Source organism: Vicia villosa, linkage group LG5 (assembly GCF_029867415.1).
Source record: "Vicia villosa cultivar HV-30 ecotype Madison, WI linkage group LG5, Vvil1.0, whole genome shotgun sequence".
NCBI lineage: Eukaryota > Viridiplantae > Streptophyta > Magnoliopsida > Fabales > Fabaceae > Vicia > Vicia villosa.
The window spans coordinates 4,166,006-4,185,158 of record NC_081184.1 but is presented as its reverse complement, the minus strand read 5'-3'; the positions used below and the strand labels follow the sequence as shown (position 1 = coordinate 4,185,158).

The 19,153-nt window shown below is 35.9% G+C and overlaps 3 protein-coding genes across 3 annotated transcripts; all 3 read right to left on the bottom strand.

Annotated features, from left to right (window-relative positions):
* Window positions 1-1,313: 1,313 nt before the first annotated feature.
* LOC131601192 (uncharacterized) lies at window positions 1,314-4,995 on the bottom strand. The gene has a single exon (XM_058872962.1). The coding sequence runs from the start codon at window positions 4,668-4,670 to the stop codon at window positions 1,476-1,478; it is 3,195 nt and encodes a 1,064-aa protein (XP_058728945.1). The 5' UTR covers window positions 4,671-4,995; the 3' UTR covers window positions 1,314-1,475.
* A 3,395-nt stretch (window positions 4,996-8,390) lies between these two features.
* LOC131601191 (molybdate transporter 2) lies at window positions 8,391-10,336 on the bottom strand. Its single transcript, XM_058872960.1, has one exon. It carries the CDS (start codon window positions 10,185-10,187, stop codon window positions 8,751-8,753), a length of 1,437 nt encoding a protein of 478 aa, XP_058728943.1. The 5' UTR covers window positions 10,188-10,336; the 3' UTR covers window positions 8,391-8,750.
* A 3,306-nt stretch (window positions 10,337-13,642) lies between these two features.
* On the bottom strand, window positions 13,643-17,874 carry LOC131601190 (pentatricopeptide repeat-containing protein At1g15510, chloroplastic). Its single transcript, XM_058872959.1, has one exon. The coding sequence runs from the start codon at window positions 16,438-16,440 to the stop codon at window positions 13,822-13,824; it is 2,619 nt and encodes an 872-aa protein (XP_058728942.1). The 5' UTR covers window positions 16,441-17,874; the 3' UTR covers window positions 13,643-13,821.
* Window positions 17,875-19,153: the final 1,279 nt, after the last annotated feature.

The following is a 19,153-nucleotide window of genomic DNA, read 5'->3' as shown; positions in this document are numbered from 1 at the left end:
ATTAAATAAATAAATAAAAATTGTGGCCCTAGGCGGTGGTCTTGGTAGCTAACCCTTAGGGTCCAGCCTATGAAGTTGTGGATTCAATTCTAATCCTTGATGTGAGACATCTTTGGTTTGTAGATTAATTTTGATCATCAAATTACTTACATTTAAGTATTTGGATATGTATTTATTTTTGTAGTGTGTATGTGAAACGTCTAAGTGCATATGAGCATAAACATGTTTTTTTTTTAAGTGTCATGATTCACTTAGACACATATTTTTGTTGTTGGAAGAGCAAGATCTTGAAAATGTAACTCAAATCACACAAATATTTAAACATAAAAATATGCATAAAAAGAAGTCTTAAAATTGAGATACAATAATTATTTAAACTGATATATGATATGATTTTTATTGGATAGAAGAGAGATAACTAAGATGTTGTAAGAGATATATTTTTAACCCATCAAGTTTAGTCGAGTTAATGAACATTTTTTCAATCATGTTGATTATGGACACATATAAGACATACAAATACATCCAACCACAATTTAAAATTGTTGGTATGACGTTAACTGAGTTGACATTTTTTATTATATTTGCATATATGAGCTGACGAAGAATTTTTGTTGAGTATTAGATAAGCATGAACATTTGTTTATTAAGGAAGGGTTATGTCCCTAAGTGATTTTGGCCAATAGAAATCTTGTTTTGATAAAAACAATTGAAATTGTATTTCTAAGGACAACTAATTTGCTTTGTCGATTTCACATAATCAAAAATGTTTCTTCAAGATGCAAGTAGTATGTTTTGAATGATAAGCAAGAACCGCTAAACACGTTATGGAGAGAACTTGTACGGTCCAATAATGAGACGGGGAATCAACAACGATTGCAGCATTTTAAGTTGGTATGTATTGATTGTAGTATATTTATTGATTATGTGAAAGACACATGGTTAGCTCCTCATAAAAATAGATTTGTTGGAGCATGAATCAATCAAATGATGCATGTAGGAAACATAACAACTAATAGGTATTGTTTATATTTAAATTTTGTATTTCTTTGAACTCGTGTTTATATGATACTAATTTTCATTTTAGGATTGAGTATGTTCATTGGAAATTAAAGTAGATGATGAAGACGAATTTGAAAAACTCGTGCAAATGTTGCGATAGTATGAATAACAACATAAAATCACAATTGGGCAAGATCAAAGTTTCTGAATTCTTTTCAGAAGAGTTTTTATGAAGTTGAGAAAACACACTAGAACAATATTGAAGAACTAAAAGCATAGAAATGGAAAAAAAAGAATCAGAAGTTGCACACTGAAACCACAATATACTTGTTTATTCTGTACTTAAAACTCAACCTCTCATACACATTATAATACATTCCCCCAAAAACATGTGCTAACTTTTCATGCAAGTAATGCAATGATGCAAGTATACAATACAAAAGCTTTTGTCAGTAATACAAATCAGTTCTACATCATTCTACATCACCATGTTCTTTCTCATTTTCACCACTACCATTGATGCCTGAAACTAGTTCTGTTTCAGAGGACTTAGAATCCAACCTTTCATATCTGAAACTTGGAAGAAGCTTATATCGCCCAAATGTCAGAACCTCACTCAACTTGCCATAGCCCAATCTTTGTTGAATATAGACCAAAATTGCAAGAATAATCGCAGTCACGGGAATAGCAATGTCACCGAATTTCGAGTAAAAATCCAAACTTGGATTGATAAATTCTGAGTCCTCGGTAAAGTAAGGATTTGGAACCGGAGCTCGAATGTAGTCGTATACATGAGGAAGAAGTCTTACTAGAGTGATTCCGATAAAATATAGTTTCCTGAGTGGTTTACAATTGATTTGCCAGATTAAGTTCCCAAGGATTTGTGGAAACAAGAAAAAGTCTTGCACAAGACCTGCATATTCTTCCAATTCCGCCGCCCAATCTGGCAACGAATGAGAATTTTCTTTATCAACCATATATGCCTTTTCTCTAAGATGTTTCGGACTGGTTTTCGTGCTGTGAATTATCATAACAAGTATGTAACCGATAAGATGTATGGCGAAGGTACAAAGAAGTACCCTTTTATCACTTGGGACAGAAAGGGGATCAGAAGAGGTTCGCTTTTGCAATCTGATTCGAGACTTCCAGACTTTCTGAAAAAGCCGCAGGGTTAGTAGCAACGATACAATCAACAAAAGTTTCACAGTGTAATCGATGATATGGAGCCACTCACTGTTCTCCAAAGTACCGGATGACGACACATCATAAGACTCCGAAACCATTCTCTTGAAAAGAGCTTCTGCATCTGTGATTAGAGGAATGCTATAACCAAGAGATTGAACACCAAGCACAACAAGAGATGTATATGGAAGAGAATCCATATTGTGCTTTATGTAAAACAGTTGGCTAAAAATGCAACCAACTGCAAAAGTTAGTGTCAAGATCCGGAGAATCCCTTCGACGCCTCGGTGTGAGAGGACATCCTCGCGTTGCTTTCTGTATATGATCGGAAAAGTTTGGAGCTTTATCGTGTTGAACCGAAGACCATCATCGTCTGTCCTTTGACTTTCTATAGAAATTGTGGCAGTGGGATTGACTAGCCACCGAGTTGTTGTCGGAGGATACGAAACAACCACCTCAATTAAACAGTCCATTCCAGCCTCTAGATCATAGCTCTGATATAAGACGCTCCATGATGCTCGCACATCTCTGCAACCAATAAGATACATCTTTCCAACATGTGGATCATAAAGACCTTCCAGAAAAAGCATGGAAAAATTACTATAACCTTTTCCACTAAGACTCAGTTGTGCAGATACATTTAAAAGAAGCTGTTTTTCGGTATATTCAGCGGTGCTTGCTTGATTCGGTGTGTCTAGTTGTTCCACTGTTGAACCATTTTGGGCGTCAAAATAACGCCCAAACATTGGACCAACAGAGATAATCTCCATCTGAATATCAACTCTTGGGGCCTGCACACGAGGCATAGGATCGGGAAAACCTGGGACATGAAAAGTGAGATCTTCCGAAAGAAGAGACAGACTATCTTGGAATGTCTCGTCTTCAAGTTTAGGGAAAGTTAGCAATGATTTCTTGACGACGGTTGAAAAACTGAAGGGCTCGTTTTTTTCTAGGATCGTGCCGGCAAGATTAGTTTTGGAGTAACTGTAATTTGGATGAGTGAACATGAAATAATTCCAGAGTTCTGTAGGTTGCACAAGCTGTTCAAATGATAGAGGAAAAAAGTCACTGTTGTTATTAATAGGAGACAAAGTTCCCGAAATAATACTACGTTGCTTTATGGAGAAAGTGGTAGGTATATACAAACAAATCCGAGTATTACAGTTACTCCCTTTGGCATCGACAAGTCCAAGGCAACCGACCATACAAAGCTGTCCACTAGAAGATTTCCATATTCCTTCGGTGGCAAGCGACATGTTGTTGACGCCGGATCTCTTTGCTGCATTATATCGATTCTCAGATGGAGAAACCGCTCTAAAAACTGCAGATACCATAGTGGAGCCAGAATTATGTTTACCAGCTGCTTGCTCACAGATAACATCCTGCATATAAAGTTTAACATCTTGAAAGCTTCCGTGTGTTGATTTCACTCTCTCATCCGACAAAAAAGGACCTAATCGACTGCAGAAATCGTCTGTGCCGTTACACCTCCAGTTTGGTACAACAGATAAAGGTTTATCCCTAGTAACTTCTTCGAGGATTTCGCAGAACCTTGTCCCTTTGTATACAGTAATGACATTACTCGTCAGATTATCTTTATACGGATATGGATCGCATGCTTTCGATACAATATGTTGTGAGCCAAATGTGAACTTAGCCGAGCTACCCAACTGAGACGATATGTGAACGACGTCAAAGTATTTAGGATTCGTATCACGGTTCAAACTTCTCAACTCTCCGGTGATCATCCTATTTGTTAAAGTAAACGTCAACGGATAGCGAAGAATCAGCAGGATTTGATCATCTTCCGACATAGGTACATCACTAGGATTCTTCTTCATCCACTCCCACGGATTAGCAGAATCAGTTTCTCGAGTCGGAAGCCTAGTGTTCCCTAACAAACACAACACCCTCTCCCCACCGTTTCTCTTCGATTCCGTATAAACCCCTTGAAAAGGAATCGAAAGCTGAGAATGTCCAGGCCATAACCGAAAATCAAGATTCCCATCACCATACACATTCTCCATAAAACTACCATCCCTAGTAATTCCCATCGCCATAAAACCATTAATCGGGATCGACTTCTTCAACCGATGAGCATGATCAACATCCGTTACTCGAAAAGACACCAATTTCATCGGACTACTTCGATCTCCTGGTAACATCCCCGGAGAATCCCCATCATCAAACGGCATAATTGGAAACTTACCATCCTCCTGAACCCAATCCCCATTAACAAAAGAAAACTCCCTTTTCATCCCAACAACACCACTATACCCCAACCTCAATTCAGATGCGGAAGCTAAAACAGACACACATTGTTTCTGAACTTCATCAATTCTATCATACTTATAGCTTACATGAGATCTCTTATCATTATCAAATCTATACATTTCCTCAGGAAGTTGTGAATCAGCAAGAACAATCACCAACAAAACACAAACAAAACACAAACAAAATGCTGAAACCGAAAATGGTAATTTCATGATCCTAACCGATGCAAGAAAAAGGTCAAAACTTTTCTTCAGGAATTGACTTAACAAAGAGACCCAGTTGCTTATTTAATCAAATTTCAATTTCATTGCATCAAATTCAACCACAGATCATATTTTCAAAGAAGATCTATAACAAACCTGAATGAGGCACAGATCAAAGTAGAATTTTTGGGATGATTGAAGATGTTGAAGAAATTTGAGGGATTTGAAATTGGAATTGGGGGTTGATTTGGGAATGAGAGAAAGTGAAGAAAGAGTGAAGACTTGAAGTCTTCTATGGCTGGTTGGTAATCCAGATCTAGAATAATTAGTTTCTTCTATTTTTTTTATTAAACTAAAAATAAATTAAAAATGTTCACTTGAGTGAAAAATAGGGTGGTTTTTTAAAATAATAAATTGGATAAGCTATATACAAAAACAATCACATTAATCACTTTTTATTAGATAAGAGAGTTTGCATTATGTATTTTTAAGGCTTCTAATCAAATTCAAAGTTTTGGTTAAGTTGAATTGATCATTAACACAACTCACAAGTAACCAAGTCAATGCCAAATATCCTTGACCAACATTTATTAACATTTACAAATCAAGGCATAACTATTTTTTGCACAGTTTCACAGCAGAAGACCTAAGTTTTAAGTTTTAACACATCATACTCTCACCAAATAATTCATATCATCTAGTCATGATCTTCATATTAATTAGTAGAGAATCATAATCTATTTGTCATTATAGGCATACCAAATTATAGAATGATATCATGCATATTCATATAATCGTCAAGGTATTTAATCATCACATGCAAGTACTAATTCAGTGTTGAATCATGATCATAGACTAAGGATGAGTTTCCATGCTTCCTAGCCACATGTATGACTATCCTCAAGCTCCCTTTCTTCTCTCAAAGTATTCAGTGTTAAAAGGTTGATAACAAAGGATTTTAAAAACAATAGGGTTTTATTAATGGTTGTTCATGTGTGCAAAATCTAAAGACCCTATATAAATCAAGACAAACACTTAGAAGAATCATCAAGAAAGATGCACAGTTGTTCTGAATCAGAAGGATCATAACCAAGATTTCATGCTCTCGAGAAGTCAAACACAAGTCTTTCAGGTGTTGTGCTGAAGCTTATTTGGAAATCTAAAGACCAGCAATATATGAATACTTGAGTCATTTGAAGCAAGCAGACGTTGTTATAAGGAATGACTCTTCAACTTGTGAACAAGCTTCATCAACAGTTATGAAGTCTCTACTTCAAAGAATTATTGTCTATATCAAGTGAACAACTCTAAAAGCATTCATCCAGATTAGTTCTGATCAAGACTCGGATAAAGAAAAACTCAGAACCTTTGAAATCAAGACTTCGAAGTATCACTTTAATCAGGTTATGAATGCATACTCTAACTTCTGATCAAGCTTTAACTAATTCTATAAGAAGCCTCTGATTCAGAAAATTAAGTATAAAAGATAACAATGAATCTACTTAAGCTTCAACAAACGTCTACAAGAAATATCCAGTCAGAAGTTATCTTAAGAGGATCTTATGACAACGCACATCTACTTTATGTATATTCAAAAAAGTAACGCCGTCATGATCCCATCTCTTTAGATGTTCTGCAAACTCTACTATGCTCATCTCAATGTATTTATGCTAGATGTACTTACACTTCACTTTACGTGTTCTAGCTAAAGACCTTTAACAGCTACTTGTACTATGGGAGTTTCAACCTTCAACAGCTACTTACACTATGATTAGTTTCAACCTTCAATGGCTACTTGTACTGTGAGTGGTTTCAATCCTCAATGAATCTATTTTCAGATTCTATAAATGAAGAAGAAGATTGAAGAATTGTGTGTGTCTGCGTGTGTAAGATTGTGTACACAAGAAATGTGATACCAGACCACACTATGGGAGTTGAGAGAACAACAGTGTTAGACAGAAAACACAGTTTAGAGTAACACACAAAAGAAGAAATTCAACCAAAAGGGTTATTGTGTGTTAAGTGAGCAGGGCAAGACATATTCACATATGACTAGAAGAGTCAAAAGAAAGAATATGTGAATATGATTAGCAGATCAACAGAACAGCAAGGCACGACAAAAAAAGATCATATGTGCAGAAGAAGAGAAAAGAATGAAGAATTCATTCTTATACACTTAGGAGCTACTCAACTTATATCATGTTCCGAGTGCAAAACCTTTGTGTATCTACTTAACCAAGAAGCACACAAACAAACACAAAGGTTAACAACAGATTCTTTTGATAAAAGAATCTGAAGTCTCTAGCAGTCATGCTTTAGCACAAGTCTCTTTCAGTTTGATTGAGCAAGAAGTCCTGAATTGAGGTTTAGGCAAGAAAGTTTCATGTCTGAGGACTTGAGCAGGGAAGTCTCGATCTCCAAGATTGAGCAAGGAAGTCTCTTGCATGCGTGCTTTAGTAGGAAGTCTCGATCTGGAGGATTGGGCAGAAAGTCTCTTGTCTGGAGAACTTGAGCAGGAAGTCTCAAACTGTAGGATTTAGCAAGAAGTAGGATTTAGCAAGAAGTCTCTTACTTCTGCATTTAATTATTCCGTTGTGCATTGAACTATGAAGTCAGACTCTAATATGACTTATTCTGTTGTGTTATTGTCAAGATTTGATTTTGCTGAGCGAAGTTTAGCCTTTGTAGAATTCTCTTAGCTAGAGCAATGAAAAGATGTTATCACCCAACAAAAATCGCAGTTATTTTTTAATAATAATTATTGCTCATATTTTATTTATTTTTTTAGTAGAACTCTAAATTACCAAAATAATTTTCTTAAAAATGTAAATATTTAGATAAAATATATACTTATCTTCGAGTAGACTTCTAAATCACCAAAAAGTTATTTTCTTTAAAAATCTGAGTGTTAAATCAATAAAAAGTTTATCTACAATTTTATTTTTATCTAAAAATTATATTATCGTATTTTATTGTGATTTTTCATGGATGGAGTTATTGAGCACCTATTGTGTCGTTATAACACTGCCACTGAGATTTGGATAACATCGTGTCTCTTTGCCTATGCATATTAACGGAATCTAGATATTTTTGTCTTCCGTGTGGAACTTCTGTTTCGTATCAGACATGCATACCATGATCTAACTTTAAGATTCTTCTTGACCAAAAAAAAGCATAAGATTCTTGAATTTGCAATACCATTTTTTTATTTGGCCACTTGAGTAGTATTTTATTTTTGTTCGAGTGCTTCTTGTTCATTGTTTTTTTAATCTTTCTTTTTTGCTTACGTACCCTTTGGGATGAAAACATCAAGTATTTAAAAAATTAGTTATTGGATGACAACTAGATGTACATTCATATCTTAACTTAAAAGCCCCTCCATATATTGATTAAAACTTTTCAATATTTTTATCATAAATTTTAGTATACACTATACATGCCTATAAAAAATTGGTAATACTTTTCCTACCTAAAGAAAATATTGAAACATTCTTAAATTTAAGTTAAATACTCACTAATTAGAAAATTGAATGTGCTCTTGTGGGCTATAATGATTTGCTGCAGATGAATGAAATTTCCTTAACAAGTGCTTGCTTATGAATCATAACATGAATCCTTATTAAGCATGTACTCATCCAAACACTTGAAGGGTCCTACAAAACCATGTTCCCTATTGAACCAACACATCTTGCAAAAAGTTCCACACTCAAAAGGATAATGAACTTTAAATGTATAAAATACACATACATATATGTTTGTACACCTTAAATAGAACATTACAACAAACACAAGTATAGCCAACATTATTTCACAAAAGAAAGACAGATGAAAAAGATATACTATGTACTTTCAAAATCTTTCTACTTCAAATGATAAATGATCACAGCTTTGTTGATCATCTTCAACACCATCTTCAATCAATGCGGATCTAAATTCTCTGCAGTTGAGAATTCCCCGCATTTACTCAATTAACATCTTAGTTTCAAATTCACTAATTCAAAAATATTTATAAAGACGGCGTCAATGCAGAAAATTTCTGACTCAGATGAATCTATTTCACACTTCGGACCACAATCCAAATCAAAATGTTTATGCAATCAAGGGAGTTTCCTCATCCTTAGAAGACTTGTCCTTGTTAGACTTGGACAAAAATCCAAATCCACAATCAACCTCTCTCAACTTCAACAACAAGTAAAGAACAATCCCAACAAAAAACCCTAAAGCAGCACTAGAGCCAGTCAAAGAAACAGCAGCACAAACAAACATAACAAAAGATTCTTCTTTACTACTCATATCCTTAGAAGCCATAGCCAATTCAATCCCAGCAAACAAAAGCAACACACCAAGTATCCCAATAGGAAACTGCCCCAAAATCCTCCCAAAAGAGTTCCCAAAAACCAAAGCAATCAACAACTTACCAATCCCAAGAAACACAATTGAAGCACCACTCCTCCCTCCAAACCTATACTGACCAGCCAATCCTCCTGCTCCATGGCAACATGGCATGGCACCAAACCAACATCCAACAAAATTCATCACTCCAACACTCACTGACACCTTCATAGCTGAAGCTTCTCTTTCCGGAAACAAGTCTCCGGAAAGTTTACAAACCGCAATAACCGAATTCAAAATTGATAAAGGAATCTGCGGTATCGCAGCTCTCACAAATCCAACTTTAAAATCATCCCATGTGATTCTAATCAACTTAATCCTAGAAGGACCGAATTGCAAATCATGAAAAATCGAAGGATCGCGAATAAAACACAATAATAATCCGAATAAAAACACAATCAAAGCCGACGGAATCATCGATAGAATCTTCAATCTTCGACGAATTTTATTTCGTCGAATATTATCAACTCTCTCATTTTCTTCTAGCTCGTGTTGTTGCTGTTCTGAATGATTGTCCTCGCCAGCGCCAGTGGTGAGGACAAGAAAAAGAACAGCAACGAGAGCCAGTGCCAGTCCGTCTAGACTAAACCAAGGACGGACTGGACCGGTTTTCGACGAACCGGAAGATAAATCTTGCTGATAGCGAATATATTTAATGGCGGAGAAAGCGAATTGAAGTCCCTGAGAGAGTTGAACGCCGCGAACAACCGGGAGAGGGAGGTACCGGTAGAGAAACGACATGAGACCGGTTGTTCCGAGGAAGAGGAGGACGGCGGCGACGGATAAACCGGCGGCGGAGATTTGAGGAATTGTGAGAGGTGGAGATTCGGAGATGGCGACGGCGGCGATGGATTTCATAGGCTGAACTGGCATGGGGAGGCCGAAGAAGAGTCCGGTGATGATGTTGTAGAGAGAAGTGAAGATGAGAGTGGTTGTTAGATCGAGATTGTTGACTAGGGATAGAGCTAGTACGATTGGGATGTAGGTTCCTAAATCGCCGACGGCGCCGGAGAGTTCTGAGCAGAGGGAGGTTTTGAGTTTGAGGGTTGAGGGGAGACGGAGGAAGTTGCGGCGGAGGAGAGGTGGTGTTGAGGTTTCCGGTGGTGGTTGGTCGTTGGAGATGCCGTGTGCCATGGTGGTTGGAGGAAAGTTTAGTTGTGTTGGTAAGAAACTATGGAGTGGAGTGGACAGTGCTTTTTGTCATTATATATATAAAGTCTTAAAAAAATCCCTAAACTATTGGACAAACAATTGTGTTTACCACCATATACATCAAATAAAGACACATTCTAAAAGTTTATATAATACTACTTCTAGTTCTTCCTTAATATAAGAAAAAATTTATTTTCTAGATTAATGTATCAAGACTAGGTATAGTCAAAATACATTACTTCCAACTTAAAAAATAAATTTCTTCTTATATTAAAGATTAGAGGGGTAATAATAATAATTATTATTATTTAAACACTAAAAACGGCCTTTTTTAAAGTATAAAATACATTTAATTAAGAAGCACTAAGAAAAGATAAAGTCAATTTAAAAAATTATAGAGGTCTCTTATTTGATCATGTGTCATAAAATCACAATTGAGCGGAGAAAAGTGGACGTAACAATTATTTGAAGTCGGGGATTATTACCTCGATTACGATTAAGATGAATGTGTGATCATATCTTTTTTTATATATACATGATCGGTGCAGAACCTTAAATGATCCACACTTTGCCTCATATATGAACTCTATGGAGTCTTGTTCATAGCAAGGTCCTTCGTATACTTAGCGAGAACATTTGGCACACATCGTAGAGTCGTCGTAAAAACAATGAAGGTGTGTTACATGATTGTACACACCTCATTCTTATCATACAACATAGTCAAAGAACGAACGATGTTCAATGCGTTGTGGGTCACCACCTCCACTCTATATTTGACACATAAATTCTCAATAGACAACAGTGACAGGGGATAGTAGAAGGGGACAAAGAAGTAGCAAGGTGCTAGTACCATGACAAATTGAAGACTAAACTAGGAAAAGTCGAGAGTGTGCCCTTATCTAAGGCAAGTTCACATAACCTAAACCACATATAAGACATGATTGACTTGGACCTACGCGGAGACTTCAGGAAAGAATGACATGTCCCATTTAAAATTTGAAGAAGGTGTATAGGAAAGCACATTCGTCAGGCTACAAAACTCGAAACATCCTTGGAAGCTAGAGTGGCAATAAGGACTCTACTAAGAGAGAAAGAGAGTCGTTATATTTGTCAATCATCCTACATTCCAAGCATCGAGGTAAGTATTATAAGCCACAAGTTATCATTTTTCCCTTCAGTCAAGCCGATATATCAAAGAAATTATGCATATATGAAGAAATGGAGAAAATAGCTGATGAAAAGGTAAGGCAGTTGAAGGATGTTAACTTCATCAAAGAGACCAAGTATTGCATCTAAGTAGCGAACATCATAATGGTTAGGAAAACTACAACAAATGAAAAATGTGCATAGTCTTCGTCGATATAATATATGTCATGCCCAAAGGATTTGCACTCCTTATCAAGCATTAACAATTCTATCAACAAAGTCTTTAGATTTATAGACACGTAATCGAGATATAAAAAACCCAAGATGGATCCCTTGGACACTCCTAAAATGGCATTCACGATCAAACACATGCAACTAAAACTACAAAGTGATGTCGTTTTGGCCTAAAAATGTAGGTGTGGCCTATCAAAGTCTTATGGACATGATTTTTTAAAGCATAAAAGTGGTAGAAATTTAGAGGTATATATAGACAACAAAGTTATAAAGATGGATGAAGATGACTCTTGTTACCCGGACTGAGAAGAGATCATGTGCTTAGTCATAAAGTACAATATGAGTCTCAACCCATCCAAATGTTCCTTTGAAGTCAACGTGCGTAAGTTTTTGGGGATTTATGTTGACTAACATAGGAATAGAAGTTAACTCACAAAAGTTCCAAGATGTCATTAACATGAAAAGTACGATAAGCATCAAAGAAGTACAACAACTTATGGGAAGAATAGTCTCCTTGTCAATATTTCTCTCTTGCGTAGGAGATAGAGCTTCCCATTTTTCAAAACCCTAAGAAAAGGCGAAAGGTTCAAGTGGATCTTAGAGTGTAAGTCATCCTTCTAGAAATTGAAAGTGTTATAATCTTCACCACCAATCTTAACTTGTCCAAAGTAAGACATTCAACATTATTTAATCGACGAGTATTGTTGTTAGAAGGTTTGTGAATTAATCTTGTTAAAAGTTTCAAGTATTGTTGAAAGTTGTTTCGGCCGAACTTAAAAAAGCTCAAGGTCGGTTTTAATAGAACTCTAAAAAAGAACTCTAGAAGACAAAAGTAAGTCAAGTTGTTAAGTTGGACAGGAGTCGTACTTTAGGATATTGTTAAATTTAATAAATAAAATAATTTTTGAATAATTTTTTATGTTTATGAAATTTCTTAAATTTAGTTTATATTTTACAAAAAGTTTGTTAAATGATGTGTAATTTTAAAAATTAGAAATCTAATCATTAATTTTTCTAATTATATATACTTTCTCCCATCAGCACTAGCTTACATCATGCCCCAATATGTAAAGTCGCAGCAGCAAAGTCTTAGAAGTAAATAAATAGCAAAAGGTTCCAAGTAATGGTTGGCATGTTACGCGAATAAATAAATAAATAAATAAATAAATAAATAAATAAATAGATGGAAAGTGAGTGGAATGAATAAATAATATTGTGACTTGATGGAGAAGCTAATGAGATCTTATTGCGTGGTTAGTTATAACACTGAGAAACAGATTTGGATTAGATTGTGGCGTGGGCCTAGGGGTGGAAATAAGTTAGGTTAGGTTAGGCTTTATAAAGCCTGGGTCTGGTCTACAATAAATTTGAAAGGTCTGAGCTTGGCTTGTGGCCTATGATAGACTCTTTTTTTTGGTCTGGTCTGGCCTTTTTAATAGTCTGGTCTGACCTGAAAGTCTATTTAAAAGCCTATTTTTCATTATGGTTTTCAGTTAATCCATATTATTTAAAAAAACCTTATAAGTCGTCTTATATATGCATATATAGGCCGACCTATTTAGCCTTTGGTCTAATATATGTGCATATATAGGCTTGCCTATTTAGCCTTTTTCTAATAAACATGCAAATATATGCTGATCTATTTAGCCTATTTTTAATATACATGAAAATATAGGCCGATTGATAAGGCTTGATAGACTTTTTTAATAGCCTAAGTCTGGCCTATTTTATTAAATAGGCTTTTAAAAAAGCCTAACCTTTTTGTTAAATAAGCGTGGTCTGACTTGGCCTTATATAAGCTAGGCCATAGGCCCTTGTAGGCTGGTCTGGCCTATTCCCACCCCTAGACGTGGCTCCTTTTGGTTATAAATAACAGAATCTAGATATTTTTGTTTTCTGTCTGGAACTTCTGTTTCGTATGGGACATGCATATACACGTGGATAGGATATTATGGATTTTAGCTCCTTGCATTTTCAAATTGTAGGAAACTTTTTGTGATAGCAAAGTGTTTAAATATTTCCAATTATTGGATTACACCAGGATGTTCGCTTGAAAATTTGAGATCTAAAAATAATTTATTTCTATGTAAAACATGTTATACATAGTGCTGATCAACATTTCCTAGGCCCATTAATCACTGTTGTACAACATTTCAAAGTACTGTAATATCTTACAATCCTAACTTTTCAATATGATGCTACAAATCCTACATTTTCCCTTCTACTTATGCTAAAGCTAATAACCTTCATCCTTGCAAGAGCATATACCTCCCTTGAAATGGTGAAACCGCTCCGTATCTCTCACAAAAATCTCTCTGCGTACTTCCTTCGAGATAAATTTGACAGTGTCATGGCAACTTTGGCACATATACAGATTCTTAGTTACCCTAATCGGCATTCCAGGTGCTGAGTTAATAAGTCCAAATGTAACCGCAAATCTCTCGCTGTGTCCACAAAATATATCAGCCTTAGAAGCTTGCATTATATCCATACGACTGCTTCCCAACCTTTGAATACCAGCTTCCTTCATTTTCTCATAAAATCTCTCCAAAAGTGCGTTTATTTCCTTAATTTGAGGATGAAAGTTATCACCGCTGAGAAAAGCGTGCACCGTGTCCTTGTTTTCCACCCAGCTGCATCCAGGATCTACTATTATCCCGTTCTGTCGCATCATTTTTCTAACTTCCGCAACTTTGTCCCACATATCGTTGTCAGCATATAGATTTGACAGAAGAATGTAATATCCAATACTAGTTTTATCATCTTGAAAGATATTCTTAGCAGCTAGTTCGCCGAGTTCAACACAGCGGTGGATTCTGCACGCGTTTAATAAGGCTCCCCAAACTGCAGGGTCTGGCTTCATTGGCATTTTCTGTATGAATCCATAGGCGTCCTCCAATTTTCCAGCGCGTCCCAATAAATCAACCATAGAAGCGTAGTGTTTCAGATTAGGTTTAATAGAGTACTTATGTTCCATGCTGTCAAAATATTCTAAGCCTTCTTCAACCATACCAGACCTGCTGCAGGCACGTAATATGGAGACAAATGTAATCTTATCAGGAACAACATTTGACTCTACCATTTTTTGAAAAAGCTCTGTAGCAAGTGTTCCTTTCCCGCGCTCAGCATATCCAGTTAGCAAAATGTTCCATGTGGACACATCTTGATCACACGAGAAAAATTGTTTCCACGCATATTCCATTCTTCCACACCTTACATACATGTCCAAGATTGCATTAGGCATAAAACCATCATAACTTACGCCAGTTCTCAATGCATGAGCATGGATCTCTTTTCCAGATGTCAAAGCCCCTATTCTAGCACATGCGGATAGGACACAAACTAAAGTAACCGAGTTCGGCTTTTGTTTGCGCATCATCTCTTTAAAGAAAAACAAAGAGTCAAAACATCTGTTGTTGATCCTAAGGCCACTGATGATAGCTGTCCAAGTTATAATATTCTTGTGGCGAATAGAGTAGAAAACTTCTAAAGCTTTGTCAATGCATTTGCACTTAGCATACATGTCAACAAGTGTGTCTGCAACCATAGCATAAAAAATGAGCCCTGTCTTCTTGGCCACTTCATGAAGCTTCGTCCCCATATCTAAATCGCGTAAACAAGAACAGGCAGAGAGTACAGCCGTGATGGTAATTTCATCAGGCACGACACCTTCCGCCTCCATCGTTTTATATGTTTCAAGAGCCTTCTGATGCATCAAATTATTCTCGTAACCCAATATCATTACAGTCCATGACACCACATCTCTACATTCAATTTGAGAAAAAGCCTTTTCAGCTTCCTCAACAAGCCCAACAGATGAGTACATCTGAACCAACGAATTATAAACCGAAGATTTCATCGAGAACTCAGTTCTCACTATATAACTGTGAATCTCCCTCCCCAATCTCCCATCACCCATAAGCTCGCAAGCAGCAATCACGCTCGTCATGGTCTTCAAATCCGGCTCAACCGGATGTTCAATCATCCTGCAAAACAATCTCAAACCCTCCAAACACATTCCATTCTCGAAATACCCAGCAATCATCGCATTCCACGAAATCCTATCTCTATTAATCATCTTATCAAACACCAACCTAGCAGTAACAACATCGCCGCATTTCACATACATAGTTATCAACGCATTAATAACATCTATATCGGACTCAAACCCAAATCTCAAAACATGAACATGAATCTCTCTACCCGTAACCAAGTCAGGAACACCACCACAAGTCCTCAAAACACAAGGAAAAGTGTAAATATCAGGCCTAACACCAACCCACAACATCCTTTCATAAAGATTCAACGCCTCGTCAAAAAACCCACCTTTCCCATAACCACCAACCAAAACATTCCAAGAAAACAAATTCCTCTCAGGCATTTTACCAAACACATACCAAGCATCAACCAAATTACCAAACCTAACAAACATACTCAAAAGTGCATTTCCAAGCTTAAGACTCAAATGGGTCCTCATCATTGACTTCTTAACATACGAATACACCTTAGAACCTTCTTTTCTAGCTCTAGACCACTCACACAAACGTACCAAAGAAATATAAGAATCCTCTTCAACTGAAATTTGAAGCTCGTGCATGGTTTCTAAGTAGCTCACAGCACTTTCCAACTTCCCAATAAGGCATAGTTGACAAAGATCATGGTTTGGATTGTCGCTGCTAATGGAAGAAGTGATTGTGGCAGTGAAAGAATTTGAGACCCGAGAGTGTTTAAGGGTCTTGAAGTTGTGTGTGGAAGTGAAAGTTTTGAACTTTGAGGTGATGAAATTGGTTGGAATAATGGGGTGGTGGTGCCTTTGAGGAGTGGGGAGTTGAGAGGGTTTAGCAAAGGCAGCCATAGGAGCATGTGAGGGTTTAACCAAAATGAAATGTGTTGTCGTGTATGTTTCTAAATGTGCCGACCATAACCATAGTCTTATCCAAAACTTTGTTGTGTTAGTTTGAATGTTGTTTTATGTTAAGTCATAGTCTTCTAATTTTTTTTTATTAGAGTTAATTTATTTTTTGGTCATTTAGTATAATTTAAAAATTTTGCTAAAGTTTCTTATTTAATAAACGTTCTTAAAAGTTATTTTGTTATTTATATTAATTAAGTCATGTCGGTTAAATTTTATCAAATTTTGATATGTTTTATATGTGTGCAGTTTTGCTGGTTCTATATTAGATGACATGTAACTGTTTTATTTTATATTGATTTAAAATTTAAAGTTTAAAATTTAAAAATAAAATATGTTGAATGTATGAAGTAATTTTTTCTGTTTTTCTCAAACCTAGTCACCACCTCACTCACTTCTTCCTTTTTGTCTGGCTAAAACTTGATTTTGTTGACTTTTTCAACAACCATATCAATTTGCTCAAGTTTGATAAGTTAGAATAGTGAAGTCCGACGTTTTTGTGTATTGCTTTTGTGAGACTTGGATATAACGTTTTTTTCGTTTTGGTTTTCAGATCTCAGAGCTATGCTTAATTTCTTTTCGTTTTCAATGCTATCGGGTGATTCAGTGGTAGGTTTAATCTTTTTTGGATTTTAGGGTTTTCTTTGTTGAAAAAAATCAATCCATTTTAAATTTGGAATCATGGGTTTTTGTTGTTTTGTGACTGCAGAGCTTAAAAAGATGATTGATCTTTGAAAGAAATGAAACAATGGTGGGATGAATGTAGCAACCTGCCTAAAAATTATACTTAGAGAGTCGCCACCTATTCTACCAAGGCGAATAGAAAACCTATGCAATTAAGAGATCAGGGTAAGATACCATATTGCAGGTTGAGGGAAGGTGTTAGGCACCCTCAACCCTTTCCTATTGGCTTTGAATCTAAGGTAAAGGTTTGTGGCTAAAATTATTGAAGTTTATAGGTAAGGAAATGAATAAGAGGAAAATTGAGATTTTAGGGAAGGGGACTCGCCTTGTTGCCAAGTGCCTACGTATCTCCTTATGGAGAATCAGAGTCAACGTAGTTCGGGCACAGGGTTGTACGCCTTAGAATTGAATTTGATTGTATTTGAAGTTGTTTTGAAATGCAAATGTTCGAAGGTATTTTGAATTACCTTATCGCAGTTGTGAACATCGCAGTGTTGAAAAACTGTAGTATCGCGGTTTAGTGTATTTTGAGTGTTTTTAGGATTTGGGCGTACAACCCTGATTTTAATTTGTTACCGTTAGTTGCAATAATCAATAGGTTTGATTACCATGGCTAACGGATTAAGGGAGGATTGCTAACCACTATAATCGATAGTTTCAATTATCGCGAATAGCAAATGTGCATATTTTAATTATCGTTACTCCTCATAATCGATAGATTCGATTACAAATAATAACGAATTTTGATAAAGAGAAAATGCTAATCATCGTAACCAATAGCTTTGGTTAAAACCATTTAGCAAAATAATTATTATTTTAATATTTTAATTATTGAGTAATTATTTGATTGTTACCCACCGCGATCAATTGATTTAATCGAAGCGAATAAAATCCTAAATTGCTTGGCTAAATACCCAAGCTGGTTGGAAAACCCTAATCCTAATACTTTGGCCACTGGCCAATGGGATTGGGCGAAACCTAATATCTTATTAAGCGTTTTTATGGTTTTTTATAATTATAATCAAAATTAATTAAATAAATTAACTCGAAAAAAATCGAGGAAAATAACCGGGAGAATAGTCGGGAATTAATCCTAATATTAATAGTCCTAATCCTAATTATATTAATTGATTAAACTAAAAATATTAATTAATATATATAATCTAAATAATAAAATAGAAAATTATATATAAAAAAAAAACCTGGGATATGATTCAGTGTTGTAGCGTCTGAAAATTCCATGGTAGTCTTTCATCCTTGTGTGCGTCAGATCTGAATTGGAGGAAATCTGAGGCTGTGATGTGAGAGGGTATGGTGAGCCCCCCTGGATGGCATGCGTAGGATCTGCAAGTGATTCCTGACATAGAAAAATTCACAAAATAATCTGCACGAGACGAGGATCGAACCGTCCCCCTCGCGCTTAAGACAAAAGGCATTAACCACTGAACCACTTTGCTTTTGTTGTCAACATAATATATCGATTAATTTATATAAGAAATAATTTAATCAAAAACCCTTTTTTAAAAACTGCACGCGCGGGCTGTTGCCGTCTTCTTCGTTTTAGCTTTCTGAAACAACACAAAAAAACTCTATGGCAACGTTTTTGGTGCATGGCCATAGACCTGCAAATTCCAATTTCATCACTCAATGCAAATAAATCCCGATTAATTATCCAGATATACTAAAAGACACCCTCTGAATGCGATGGAACTGTTAATTCTGGCTAATTTTGCTTCTATGGAAAAATCCCAATTTCAAGCTTTTAAACCCCAACAATGGTGGATTCTTCATTCTGTAATTAAACTTCAATTAACCTATGCCAAAAGCTTCATAACATCATCAATAACACATATATGCTACCAAATTATATTAACTACGCATGAATACTCAAAATCGAAGCAAACTAAATTTCAACAAACCGTGGCTCCGGGAGCGTGATTCTGCACGCGGCCACCGAAGGGGCTTCAGAATC

Excerpts from the sequence above, each read along its gene's own strand:
- LOC131601192 (XM_058872962.1), bottom strand. The coding sequence starts at position 4,670 with ATGAAATTACCATTTTCGGTTTCAGCATTTTGTTTGTGTTTTGTTTGT.
- LOC131601191 (XM_058872960.1), bottom strand. The coding sequence starts at position 10,187 with ATGGCACACGGCATCTCCAACGACCAACCACCACCGGAAACCTCAACA.
- LOC131601190 (XM_058872959.1), bottom strand. The coding sequence starts at position 16,440 with ATGGCTGCCTTTGCTAAACCCTCTCAACTCCCCACTCCTCAAAGGCAC.